Here is a 14,988-nt window from a genome sequence, read left to right as displayed (position 1 = left end):
TTTTGCCAGCCATCGATGGCCGATGGCCGATGGCCAATGGATGACGGCTATCGTTTATCGATAACACATGCAATTTATGTTCTTTGGCTGCGGCGCCAGCTGTGCCGCACGCATTTATCTGGGCCATGTTGCATAATGCAAGCCATAAATGTTTGCCGCAAGCTCTTTAGCACCAACCTTACATCATGATTGAAGCGCATTTTGTACACAATTCAATCGGCTATGTTCTTTGACAAATTTCTCGCGCTTCTGTGTTCATCTTCAATAAATTTAGTGTACTTAAGTGCTTCATCCATGAACATAATCAAAAAGAAACATATTTGTCTTTCAGTCATCATCAATCAAGCTCAATGCAGTTAACAAACAATCCATAAGCACAGCTAGAAGAACTTTTCAGAGCCAATCGTAAGATTCTCGCTTCATGTATATATGAACTTGAATCTAAGATCTGGACTCTAGGATCTAAGACTAATTATTATTATTTAAATCTAGGAATAAATCAGGATATAGGATATATAGTCTAGAATCTGTAATCTAACGTGGAAGTGTCTAGGATCTGGGATATACGTTCTAGGATCTGTGATTTACAATCTAAGATATAGGATATATATATAAGATCTAGAATCTGGAATAGAAAACTTAAGATTTAGAGTCCAGGATTCTTAGCAAATACAGCTCCATCAAGTACCCAGCCAATCATGCTCAATCAGACAAAACAAAATCACATTTTACTTCTATTTGCTCCCATCAATCAGCGCGTCTAGTCAATGCCATTATCATAAGCCTATTGCAATTTGTTAGCATTGACTTTGGGCAGCATTAAAAGCACTTAGAATCAGTTAGCAACAGCATGTCGATCAGTCAAACAATTATAAACCAATCAATCAGAACAAAGAGAAAAAAAAAAATATCATTGCTTTTCTCCTATTAATGCTCAGCAATGCAATTAAACATTGGAGAGCGACAGACAGAGCGAACGTGAGAGGGAGAGAGAGAGAGAGTGTGAGAGGGAGAGATGGAGTGGGAATAGAGCAGATGGAATCACGAATAGAAAATGGGAAACGGGAAATGGGAAATGGGAAATGGAGCATGGTAATGTCGACTGCTCGACATGTAAACTAATGCGACCTAATGATGTCGCTGTCGTTGACGTTGACGTTGTCTATGGCCCATGTCTTGGCACAGTGCTGCAGACAAAAGGACCTACACACACACACACACACACATACATACATACTTATATACTGATATAGGCACACATGCATATACCTACGCAATTACTCATGTGAGGCACGACAAATTAACGTCAACGAACGTGCTTCAATTTGGCTGTTGAGCTTTTAATTTAGGCGAAGCACACACACATACGGACACAAACGCACACACACAGACGTATATAGGCAGTCACAGACACATGTTCTATAAATATTTATAAGAAGCCTACACTGAACAAAAGAAAAGAAAAGATGAAAACACCGACTGATAGACATTTTAATTATCAAAGTCGATTGCTTGATTGATCGATTGATTGATTGATGAGTTGATATAGCTGCCTGTTTTCGGCTCCTTCATTATTTAAAACGTTGCTGAATTTGAATCTGAATCTGTGCAGCACTTAATAGATTAGTTCAGCTAATGCTTGAGACGCCTTCGATGTGCTTCAATCAGCAGAGAGCAAACACAACAATTCAAGGATTTGCTTGGTCGTGCCAAGTGAAGGTTGATGCAAGTGAATTTTAAATGGCATACGGTTTAAGGATATTCAGAGTGCGATAGCACTTAGTATTAGACATCGAAATAGCCTTGAAATTTGAGAATATTTCTTATCGATTGTTAACGTTAATTTGAAATATACGAAACTTTGCTAATGATTCCTTATTTTTTTTGTTTTCTTTATTATTATTTTTATTAATAATAAGTATTGAAGCCATGCCAACAGAATTGATGAAGTGTAATGGATAGGCCAAGCAATTCATTAAAAACTTCGTAGACTTCTCTTGGACAAGAAAGCAAAAAACAAAACCAAGTGCGGACAGAAATACTTTACTAATTTCTCTTTCAGCGCTAAGTATTTAAGTTCTAGAATATTTGATTCGATGTGCCAACCCCTCAAATATAACATAATGAGCAGGCAGAACAAACAGACAGACAGACAGACAGAGACACATATATATGTATACACGTATATATATATATAGTATATGTGTCTAAAGTAAAGCCCATCATTAATAAATAAAGAGCTCGTAATGGAAAGGGAGGGGTAGCTGGAGTGCTACGAATTTGAGGCAGGATGTAGTTCTATTAAGTTAACAAGCATTTCATTTAAGTGGCTCGCAACTGGTCAACCAAGTGGAACGGGGGAACGGGGGAGCGGGGAGCGCGCAGGGAAGTGGGAAGAGGGCAGCGGTAAGCGGGAACGATAACTAAAACTGGAACTGGAGCCTGCTGCCAAAGGACACGCGCAGCACAAGAGACAAACAAATGCTTGAGGTTGGGGCTGGATGGGCTAAAAGAAAAACAGCTTGGCACAGTTTTTCCGCGCCTTTCTTGGTAGCCACACAAGTTGCCAGGAAGGAAAGAGAGTGAGAAGGAGGGGGGGAGGGAGAATGGGGTGGTGGGAGCTGTGACACAGGACCAATTAAATTTGATTACAATTTGTGGCGAAGCCATGGGAAGCACATCACATACAATGAAATAAGCAACCCTATCAAGCTGTGCGCCCAAGGATATTTACTTAGCGAGCGGCGAGGGAGAGGGGTTTGGGGTCTGCGGGGGTTCTAGAAAAAGTCGATAAATTTATGTGTGTGCGGGTGTGTGGGTGGTTCGCTTAAATTCACAACGACTCAATTTGGCAGGACTGAGAACAGATAGTGGACAAAGGACAGGGTGGGACAGGACACAGGACACGACAGAGCAGAGCAGAACAGAGCAGGACAGGGCAGGGCACTCCTTTTAAAACCGTTATTTATATTTAGCCATCAGCTAAGCCCACACCGAAAGGGTGTGTGTATTCGATTAGTTAATTTTTTATTTTACTCTTTGCCCCTGCCACGTAGCAACATTTTGGCCACACGCAATAAGCGGAACCGGAAATGCGAGCCGTTAAGATCAACTAATTGAATCTACGTGCTCCAATGCCAGCAAGTGGCTCTTCAAGCTAATGAGAGCGAGGCAGCGAATGGGAGTTGAAAGTTGAATAGTTGGAGAGAGGCTGGTGGACAGGCGGAAGGCAGTGGAGCGGGGGCAACGGTTGGAAAAGGGTTGCAAAAGTTGGCCATGTCCTGGACAAAGTTACAAAAATTTATGAAGCATTTTCTTAATTGCACTTCCCTGAAGAAAAATAATTTATTTAAACGACAAGCGCACACCTTTACCTCCTCCCAGCGGCACGTTGAGGCGCCAGCTGGACATGCTCGACTGAGAACCGGCGGTCAGAGAGAAGGCGCGAGCGGGTTAGAGGTCACGCCTTGTAATAGTTGCTGCTACCGTTGCCGTTGCTGTTGCTGTTGCTGTTGCCGTTGCCGTTGCCGTTGTTGGTGCTGGCTGTCAGTGGCAAATGTCGTGTTGCGTCATTTTAATTGAAATTTTCTTCGGAAAATTCTTTTTCTCTTTTGGCAATTGGCACAAGTTTTAATGGTGCAAACGGTTTGCCAACAAAACGACATGCACTTGAAGTGCGGCCATTTCTTAGCTCTGAAACTCTGTTAGCTGTATCGTTAACGGAGCAGCAGACAATGAAACGATTTAAGGAACTCTGACTTCACTTCAAACTTTAAATGTAATTGGAAATTGAAATATTGCTTTGACTATTCACGCCCTACTATTCTACTCTCTTTCTACTATCTCCACTATTTACACTATCCATTAGATCGTCTATCCACTGTCTATTCTTCACTGTCGATTCATTATCCATTATCCATTTTCTATTATTCATTATCCATTATAAATTATCCATTATCCATTATCCATTATCCTTATCCATTATCCATTATTAATTATTAATTATTTACTATCTATTATCCACTATCTACTATCCATTAATCATTATCTACTATCCACTATCCACTATCCACTATCCACTGTCCACTATCCACTATCCACTATCCACTATCCACTATCCACTATCCACTGTCCACTATCCACTATCCACTATCCACTGTCCACTTTCCACTATCCACTATCCACTATCCACTATCCACTATTCATTATTCACTATCCACTACTCACTATCTACTATACATTATCTAGTATCTACTATCTACTATTCATTATCCATTTTCCATTATACACTATCTACTATCCTCTATTCACTATCCACAATCCAATAACCATTATCCATTATCCACTGACGATCATATACTATGCACGATGCATAAGCCATTATTATCCGCTATTATCCAATGTTAAATTCTCCCATCTCTATTCAATGCTAACTTTCCACCCTTTACTCTACTCTCCATTCTCCTCCTTGTACTCTCTACCTTCCACTCCTCCATATCCTCTATGCCCTACCCCTTATACACTTTCCACTCTCCAATCTATCCACTATCTACTCTCAACTGTCCACTGTCCCCTCTGCCCACTCTACACTTTTTCAAGCAATTCTAATTTATTGCAAATGGTTAACAGATGGATTTCATTTGCAGCTCTTAGCTCGTCACTTCTCAAGTTTGTGCTTGACTAATTTATGTTCTTTGTTGCGGTTAGGTAAAGGCAATGCCAGTCAATTGACTGCATGCATGCATAAGACTTGTTCCGGGCATTGCTGAGAGATGCCAGCAAAAGCCACAGAGTGCCCCAGTAAAAGACAGTAGTGGCAGCACCAAGTGAGAGAGAAAGAGAGAGAGGGGCAGGACAATGAAAAAAAAAAGTGAGCAAACCAAATCGAGTGGCTAATTGAGTACAGTGAAGCCCTTCGCAACAGAGCTTAAGGCGAAACTCAAGAGAGAATATTTCTGGAAAATCACAATGAATGCCATATTTGTGGCAAAAGGCAAAGGGAAACTTATCGAGGCTGCAATTGAATTAAGAGCTCTTAATAGCAAAGCAACAGAGCCAAACACACAAAAAAAAAAAATAATAATAATAAGAAGCAGGAAACACACAAAACAAAACACAATTCAGTTTTACATTTGAGTTTCGGCGTCTCTTCTTGTCAAACCGAACTGACAGACGGTGCACAAGTTGCCGGCTAGCCGCAGAGCAGCTCAAAGCGAATGGCCATTGTGAATGCCAGAGCTAAATGCTTGTTGCAAGTATTTGCTAACAAATTAGAATGTTGCACAACTGGGCTAACCGCATCCGTAAAAATGTTCAATGAATGGCTAAGCTCAGCTGCAAATGACAGGCGAGATGGGCCAATAGTGGGTAGGCACGAGTTTTCCTATAGTCCAAGGATTTTGCAACAATGTGGGGCAAGGCTTTGCGCACAATTTGTGTGAAACAGTGCATATCGAATGAGTTTCCGATAGTTTATGCGCTTAAAAATCGATTAACCTATTTCCGATAACTACTGCAATGCGCATCCGCATCCGCATCCTCATCCGCATCCGCATCCGCATCGGCATCCTGTTACCCCTTTTAACTGCCAGTCAAACATGTTAAATGTCCTGATTGCCGCTTGTTCCTGCCCTGCTGTCAGCCAGTATCATTGTTGTTGCTGTCGCAGCTGTTGCAGTTGTTGCACTTATCGCTGCTGCGGCTGTTGCTGCCGTTGCTGTTATGATAGAAACTGGCGCATCAGTGGTAATTCGAGCCGTGGCCTGCTCAAACATTTTGTGCACACAACAGCAACAACAACAGCAACAGCAACAACTTCATGGACAGTTTGCATGTTTGCAGCAGTTGTTGTTGCTGCGGTTGTTCCACATGTCACGTTGTTGTCTTGTTGACGTTGCGGTCGATTATCGTATAGATATGACAGATATATCGCATATATATTGGCTAGCAAATTATGACAGTCATTTGCACACACACACACGATGGGAGAGTGAGAGAGGGAGAGAGAGGCAGGGGCTAGCTGTTCAGTGTCAAACATTAAAAGTATCGAAAATTGCAAATTGCCAAGCTGCTCACTCAATGAACTTCTGCATTCAAATTAGTTTGCATAGTGCCTGAGAGAAGTATGCGCATACTGCGATACTTTTATGCACCAAAATAAAAGAAACACTGCAACTTGTTCGAACATTTTCCATTCAAAGCTAATGCGCAAATGTTGACAGCAAATTTTTGCCAGCTAATGGATTTGCAGCTTTGTGTATGTGTATGCGTGTGTGTGTGTGTGTGTGTGTGCGTCACTCACTGTGCTCTCTGATCCGCGCCTCTGGCTTGTTGGCCAAAGCATACGCTTACACAGTTTTGTTTGCTGTGCATGTGCAGCGCGTAGCATGTTTGCCCTGAAAAGTAGGCAACACTTTTTGGCAGCTGCCCATAGCTGCCTGTGTGTGTGTCAGAGTGTGTGTGTGTGTGTGTACTAGAGCCTGCCATGCTACTTGGTCTAGGCAACATGCACACGCTCATGTTTTCAGTTCATTAGAAAACTGCGCTGAAAAGTAGGCAACGTTTTTGTGCTCCGCGCGCTGCCCATAAAAGTAGGCAACACTTTTGTGCGCTGCTTATCAAATATCTGAGCAAAACTTTGGCGCTTTTGAGCGTGCTGTTTGGCTGCTGTGAGGGTGCTTAACAAATTGCAAATCAAATTAAAGGCATGGCCGCCCCCCCCCCCCACACACACACACACACGCACTCACACACGTACTCACAGGAAGCAAACAAACAATGCGAAGCCTCGTCTCAGCGAGTATGTTTGCGCTTGTTAATTAACTGACAATGATGTGCGTGTGTGCGTGTGGGTTTGTGTGCTAGTGCGTATCTGTTTGTATATTTTTAAATGTCTGCTAACTCACTGACACACACCCACACACACAAACACACTGGCAACGTCGCAGCTGGCCCGCCCGCAAGTGTTTGCTAATTTTATTAAACCCTCTTGCGCTTAATTAATAGAAAATGATTGCGCAAACAGACGTCGCACACACACACTTCCATACACACACACACAGGCAGGCAACTCAACAGTGTGTGGGCGGAAGAGCAGCTGCAAAAATATTAGCCACTATTAAAAGCTAAAGCGCAGTCGGGCTGTTTTCATCACCTGCTGTTGCTGCTGCTGCTGCTGTTGTTGCTGTTGCCTTCATCTTAACCCCACAGCTTTAAAACTATTCAACCATAAAACGACCCACACACACACACACACATACACACATAGATTTCGGCGAAGCGTAAATTCATTTACCGCAGCACAGCGAAGCCGACAGCCAAACACACAACACAAAAAGCTTTTTACACAAATGAGTTTATGGATAGTCCCACCTAACTCCCACACACACACACATGCGCACACACAAACACACACACACACACATACCTAGCCATGCCATGCATGCGAGGGTAGCCACACAAATTAATACATTATTTTTAAAAGATAAATTTCAAGCAGATCTACTCACTCGCTCGCTCGCTCGCTCGCTCGCCCCCTCCCTGACACCCTGGCACACCACGGGGCTGGCAAACAATTAAATCAGTGAAATCCACACGCAGCTTTTGGGCCAAGTCTCTTACCAGATCCTATTGCCAAACTCCCATTGCCATGTGATGCCGCCTGCCGTCGTCTACCCACAAAATGTTCACAACTTTTCAACTTAAATTCATTTTGTGCGCCAAAGTAAAGTGCCTGCCCATAAGACCAAGCAGGTAGGGGATATGACTGGGGTTGCTTTGCAGCCAAGCCGAGCCACCGAGCCACCAAACCACCCAGCCAGCCAGCCAGCCAGCCAGCCAAGTGGCATCACACATTTTTCTCGTGGTTTGTTGTAAATTTGTTTTCGTTCACTTGCAACGTTGTGACACCGCAGCAACAGCAACAGGGGGCACGGGGGGTGCTGTGGGGGAGGGGGTGGGGAGGTGTGTGCCGTGGAGTGAGCCGCCAGCCAGGCCAGGCAGCCGCAACATTATTATTGTTGTTGTTGTAAATCAGAGCCTGTGACTCTCTGAACCAGCAGCTGCTGCTTTAGCCACTGCTGCTGCGGCGGCTAAAAGCGTAGATAATAAATTAAACGCAGCACGCTTCAAGTCAAATAGCTGCCACGCCCATGCCCTAAGCTGAGCAGGTAGAATAGGCAATCAGAAACTGTTGGCCAATTCAATAAGATTCGACTGTTACATAACGCCAAAGATGTTTGCCTTGATTGAGTTTGCTCAGAGCTAATGCTTGAGCAAATAGCGAGTGTCATCATCATTGCGATAGTTTTAACCGATAGTTTTTAGTTTTTAAGAAATTTTTTAATTACATAAATTTAATTACTAATTAAGGTTAAATTTTTTATTTTTATTTTTTTAAATTATACCCTGAAATTTGGGTAAAATGTTTTTTTTTTTTTATTTATTTTATTTTTTTAATTTATATACATTTAGATTTCGATTTTTTATTTATTTATTTATTTTTTTTTATATTTATATATTGTTTAGATCAATTTTTTTTATTTATTGTTTTAATTTAATTACTGATTAAGGTTACATTTTTTATTTTATTATTATTTTTTTTAATTATACCCTGAAATTTGTGTATAATGTTTTTTTTTTTATTTATTTTTTTTTTTTTTTCTTTAATTTATATACATTTAGATTATGATTTTTTTTATTTATTTATTGTTTGTTTTTTTAATTATATAAATTTAATTATTGTTTAGATTAATTTTTTTTATTTATTGTTTTAATTTATATAAATTTAATTATTATTTAAATTAATTTTTTATTTTTATTTATTTTATTTTATTTTATTTTTTAAATTAATATATATTTAATTATTGTTTAGTTTAAGTTGCTTAAAGAATAGCAGCAAATTGATCTGTGAATATTTCTTATATTAGGGACAGAAATCCAAAAATACCATTAGACGCCTTTAAATGCCTATCTGATATATATCGCATATAAAGATATCGCATATATATAGCATATATCATTATCTTTCAAAGCACTCCATTGAGTGAGTTTTCGAATAGATATTCAAATCTTTGGCATTAAAGTCAAATGCCTTTTGGTGTGGCATGGAATAAAGTGTGCCACGCCCATTTGCCAGCTGGCTGGCTCATTTGAAGCAGACGAGAAATATTTCGGAGCGCATAAATTAAATGCGTGTGCGGCTGGAAAATTTATCAAGCGAGTTGGCAGCAGCGAGAAAAGTAAGAATATAAATATAAATATACATATATATATAAATATATACATATATATATGTGTATATATACACTTGTATATTTAAGAAGGAAGATAGAAATAAATAAAAAAGAAGCGCAAAGAAAAGAAACAAAAAGTTTTGCAACACTAGATAAAAGGCCAAGGCACAAAGGCGTCGCGTGCAAACGCGGGCTGCGCGGGTGGGTGGGCGTACGTAGATGGAGCTGGCGCTGGTCTTGAGGTAGGGTAGCGACACGTCAACCCTTTTGTTTCAAATTAAAATTTACATATTTTAATGTGCAAAGTTTTGTGGAGCGTTGCCCAGCAGCAGCAGCAGCAGCAACAACAACAACAACAACAACAGCAACAACAATTTGGACAGACTTAGGAGCAAGGCAGAAGCACAGCGAAAAAGAGTGGGTGGGGCAGAGTAAGTGGGTGGTTGGGGGGAACGAGCAAAAAGTTGCTCCGTTTGCCAAAAGGTTGGCAGTAAAAAATCAAATTGACCTGTAAATATAATTTAAAAGGTGGCAGCAAAAACAGCAGCAACAACAACAACAGCAACAGCAACAACAATGACAACACGAAACGTGTTTAATTATCAAGTTGTTAGCAACAACAACAAAAACGCGTTTGCAGCTGCCGCATTCAATTTGGTTGAGGCAACATTTTGTGCTACGTCGCCATTTTGTTTGCTGTGCACGCGTCTATGTGTGTGTGTGTGCGTGTGAAGGTGTGTGTATTGCATGCCTCGAAGCGTTGGCATTTCAAAATTTTGTTAATTTGCCATTGTCAGCTAATGAGCGAGAGCTTTAAGTGCCAGTCAAAGCGAGAGAGTGGGAAAGAGATGGAGTGAGAGCGAAAATGAGAGCGAGTGAGATAGTGAGCGTAGTGGCAGTGGCCTGCAGGCAAGTCCTTAATCCAATTCCCTCTTAGCCTACGCAGGATAAAAAAAAAGTGAAATAGAATAAATAAAAGCTCTGTGTAGGCAGAAAGTAACTTGAAAGATAAACAAAGTCGAGGCACAAAATCTATTTAATATTAGCGTTAGCCATGAGCTGGAGGAAAGCGACGCAAGTTAAATGCTATAATGAAATGGAATAATGCCATTAGCTCTGGCAGCAGGTAAACGCAGCTAACGCGTTGAGCTCTTAGATTGAGCTTGAGCCAAATTGATGATGCTTCGAACCGGCAAAATAGTTGGGAAATTGCTGAAGAAATGTGGGGGAAATGAGACAGTTTAGATAGTTTATATATAGATCAGGATAGAGATATTAAATTAGAGATATTAGATCTTAAGTCAAACTGAATTGATTCTGAATTTTGAGCTACAATTAGAGAGCAGCTCAAATTGCTGAACTCTTAAATAGGTCACAGCTCGAGTGCCTCGGCCTCTATATAGGCACATCTATATTATCTATATATAGCTTCTATAACTTGGCTAACAAGCATATTTTTGACAATAATTGTTTAGCTGCAATATTTTTTTTTTTATTTTTCTAATATTTCTTTCTCGTTGCACGCTTAGATTGAAATGTTTGAGGCATTCGTGAGCTATGCGCAAGTGGGGCATGCATATAATTTGTGGGCGTGGTAGGCGTGCCAGTTGTTGTGGTTTCTAATTGCTTGTCAATTGTGCAGCTGGTGACCAACAGCTGCCACATGCAACTTTTCACATAATCAACAAACCAGCGGCTATTAGCGAGTGTGTGTGCGACAGAGAGAGGTAGAGACGGCCAGAGAAAGAGAGACACAGAGAGAGAGAGAGAGAGGGAGAGAGAGGGGTTTGTGTGTGTGTGTGGTATATTATTGTGTTTGCCAACGAACCAGGCGCAAAGTTTCTTGGCTTGACTATGTATGTGTGCCACTGTGTGTGTGTGTGCGTGTCACTGTGTGTGTGTGTAAAGTAACACCATTTAACGCTAATGTAAAACAAACATTTTGATGTATTTGCTATGCTGTGTCAGTGTGTGTGTGTGTGTATAAAATATGTATATGATTAGAGCATTTGTGTGTGTGTGTGCGTTAGTCAGTCTATTTGCATTTGTATGTGTATTTTTCATCAAGAGTGTTTGGCATTATGACAACGCCGTGTTGCCCACACACACTCACACACACTCACACACACATTGGACATCATCCCCAAACATGGCGGATATGTCCTGTCTTGTCCGTAACATTTAGCAACTACCCCGGCCTTCAGCTTACCTGCAAAGTATGCCAACATGGCGGTTAGGACGACGGATATGAATATTAAGGCGATGCTCAAGCATTTCCAGGAACATCGGTGTTGACAGCGTTTATCTATGTGAAACCTGCAAAGGAAACAAAGCAAAATATAATGAGTATTGAGAAAGCCAGCAAGAAAGAGAGACATGGAGAGTGTGAGAGAGAGAGAGAGAGAGTGACAGTGAGAGAGGGAGGGGGCAGGCAGGTAGACATTAAACAAACTGTGCAATGCATTTGTAATTAACAACGGGCAAACAGCGAACAGACACCAAATAAAGGCAAACAAAGCTGAGGCAGAGCCAGAGCCAGAGGCAGGGGCAGAGGCGCAGGCAGAGGCACAGGCAGAGCGACAGTGGAAGGACAAAGGACATTGTACTGCGTGTAACAAGTAGGCCGAGTGGCCTGCCATTCAAATTGTTTTCTTTTCTAGAGTCGCTAATTGGCTGGAACTGCTCGTCGCTCTTTATATTAGATTCATTAGATTCTCTTACTCGTTTAAATGCTCTCGTTATATTCATATTAAATACCCCACTCGTTGCTTTCACTTACTCGTTAGTCTCATGGTAAATACCCCAAGGCATTCGATACTTCAACTCACTCGTCACATTCTCGGTAAATACACGAATATACTCGTTGCTTTCAGTCACTCGCTACTCTCATGAGCATGTGCCCAAAGACACTCGTTACTTTCAGTCACTCTTTACTTTTTAGGCGAGTACTCGTTGCTTCGGTAAGTGTAGGTTCTAGAAATCACTCGTTACTTTCAAATACTCGTTACTTTCAGGCAACTCTATTTTGATTTGTTAAACTGGTCCATGCAGCTCGCTCTCGAAATCATATCATCCAAAGTACTCGCTACTTTCAGACTCGAACTTCTCTATGCTTCTTTTTAAGAACTCAAACTTCTCTAAGCTTCTTTTTATGAACATTACTCGTTGCTTGCACAATTTCATGAGTTTAATATATTGAGAATTCACAGAAAACATCTCTCTAAATTACATTAAACGCATATCTTGCTATCCAACACTCGTTACTTTATGCTACTCTTATGCTCTGAGTGCTTTGCTTGTACTGTAGACTGACTGCAATACTCGTAACTCTGCAGCTCCACTCAACTCTTCCAAATTACTTGCTACTTCTTCAAACAACCTTTAGAGACATTCTGGAACTCTTTCGCTCAACTGTTCTCTCGCTTAAAGAGCCTATCCAAAGTGCTCTTTGCACTATACCTAGCTATTCGATACTCCTGATCATAATCAGTCTCACATTACTTTAAATATACATATTTCAAGTCTTTCTACATACGAGCTTAATCAAAACTTTACCCTCAATCAGTGATGTGCGATTTTCGATTCGCTGCTTTCGAGCCTTTGGCAGATATGAAACAACTTTTGATATACTGCTGCTTATTTAATAACGCTCATTTCAAAGGTATACACAGCTCTCTCTCTCTATATATACATATATATTTGCTGAACAAACGAATGTCGAGCAAAAAGTTTGTATATTCGTTTGACAAGCTACATGGACCGCAAAAACCAACGAAACACACACACTCACACTGTGTACACACTGCACACACACACACACACATACACACATACACGCACATGCGCCAATGGGTTTGTCAACTGTCAACTTTTTTAATAAAGCTACGCAAAATGATATACAACTTGCAGTCGACACTGGCCTTCGTGCTACAACAGCTGCCTCCAGTTAATTGCATAAAACTTGTAGCAAAGATTCTGTTTGCATAGACTGCAAAAGACATGAGACCATATCCCGAACTGGTGAGTTCCTGCCCAGGCTGTTCGTGTTTAATTAACAATCCTAATGAGCCCTCTTTCAAGCTGGAAATTGTAAAGCTGCCAAGAAGCTGCAACAGCTACTTCATCTAAGAATGAACTAATAAGGAACTGAACTTAGCTCAACTGATACAAATTTGGAACTGGGATTGCTTTGAAGAAACTATTCCAATAAATATATGTGAATGGGGGTAATCTGAAAAGATTCTTTCAGGATTCTTTCAGCTCAGAATCATCTCTGATTTCCTTTTCAAGCAACTTAATCAAAGCAGAAATGAATTACATATATTTTGAAGGTTCTGCAATAAAGCGAGTACAGAATATATGTACTCTACATTTTCCTAGGGCAAGACTGAGCAATGGGGCATAACAGTTATAGACCAAGTTCAAGGGTATATTTGATAGATTTAATGCCAAGACTTGGTCCACTAAGCCGTATGGGTGCTGACATCTAAGTAATCTACTCTAGCTCTAGCACAAAAGTTAGCAGATCTTTGGGATACAGAACTGCAGATATCAAAAATATCGGAAAGATGCCTGGAGAGACTAGATTTCCACCAAAAGAGCGTAGAAAGACAACAGAAGAAGCCAGATTCTTTATGAAATGAAAGAGATGCGTAGCTAATTACACTTTTCAGCAGAGAGAGAGAGAAAGATATACGATATGTATATAGAAAGAGAGAGAGAGAGAGGGAAAGATAGATAGAGAACAGAAGAAGCCGGATTCTCTATGAAATGAAAGAGATACGTAATTAATCACACTTTTCAGTAAAGAGAGAGAGAGAGAGAGAGAGAGAGAGAGAGAGAGATAGATATATGATACGTATATGGATAGAGAGCGAGATTCCTACCTATATAGACTCTATGAAATGAAAGAGATACGCTACTGATTACACTTTTCAGCAAAGAAAGAAAGAGATAGATATATGATATGTATGTATACAGATAAAGAGCGAGAGGAAAGTGCGTTGCATCAACAACAGCTGCCAGAGCTGGCAATGGAAGCCCGCCTGCTCTGTGGCCAATGGAGCGTAAAGAGTGCGCGTGGCTGCGCCATTGCTGTTGTTGACCCAGCGGTGTGACCCACTGCGACATGTCCGCTTACCTGGATGGCGAATATGGCGAATAGTGTGGTGCATGCGCTGAATGCGAATTACGCAACGGGAATCCCGGCATGACCAGCGGCTGTGAGCCGCTTATCTGGCAATGCGGTCCGGCGACTCCGCTGCCTGGCGGTCCGACCGATACCTGCGGCCCGCCCACCTGACCGCCAACGCCCACCGGCATGGTGCCGGCGCCCATTGGCATGCCGACGCCGACGCCGACGCCGCCGCGATCGATGCCGCCATGGCCGATTGTGTTGCTGCCAGTTGACATACTTTGTGGCATCTGTTGTGGGTGGCCGCCCAATCTGTAAAGCAAACAGAAGCAGAGAGAAAAAAGTCACACAATGAGTGAGTAAGACAGACAATCAAATGGGCGGGTGAGAGAGGCAGCGTTAAGGTTGGCAGCGCTGCTTGTAATGCGGAAATTAAAACATGTTCAAAGTTTTTCGCTTCACAATGCAATATTTAAATCTCTGCCATACATATTGTACCAATATAATAAAAATATATATATAAATAAATAAATATATGTGTATGCATGTATGTGTGTGTGTGTGGGCGTGGCCGTGCGCACAAAGCGCATTGCTATTGTTTTTCGGGCTTGTTGCTGTTAT

At 41.2% G+C, this 14,988-nt stretch overlaps 1 protein-coding gene across 9 annotated transcripts in view; it reads right to left on the bottom strand.

Moving 5' to 3' along the window:
* Ten-a (Teneurin-a transmembrane protein) overlaps positions 1-14,988 on the bottom strand; it is a 308,074-nt gene that overhangs the window by 65,540 nt on the left and 227,546 nt on the right. For all 9 annotated transcript variants that reach the window (XM_089474227.1, XM_089474225.1, XM_089474232.1 and 6 more), the window contains 2 exons: positions 14,374-14,679; positions 11,443-11,549 (listed from right to left, as the gene is read on the bottom strand). In XM_089474227.1, coding sequence (XP_089330353.1) covers positions 11,443-11,549; positions 14,374-14,679 — 413 coding nt within the window. The remainder of the gene's footprint in view (positions 1-11,442; positions 11,550-14,373; positions 14,680-14,988) is intronic.

The sequence above is a fragment of the Drosophila arizonae genome, chromosome X (assembly GCF_054131065.1).
Source record: "Drosophila arizonae isolate 15081-1271.41 chromosome X, UAZ_ARI_1.0, whole genome shotgun sequence".
In the NCBI taxonomy this organism is placed as follows: Eukaryota; Metazoa; Arthropoda; class Insecta; order Diptera; family Drosophilidae; genus Drosophila; species Drosophila arizonae.
Note: the sequence above shows the minus strand (reverse complement) of the source record. Positions and strands in the feature narration are given on the sequence as shown.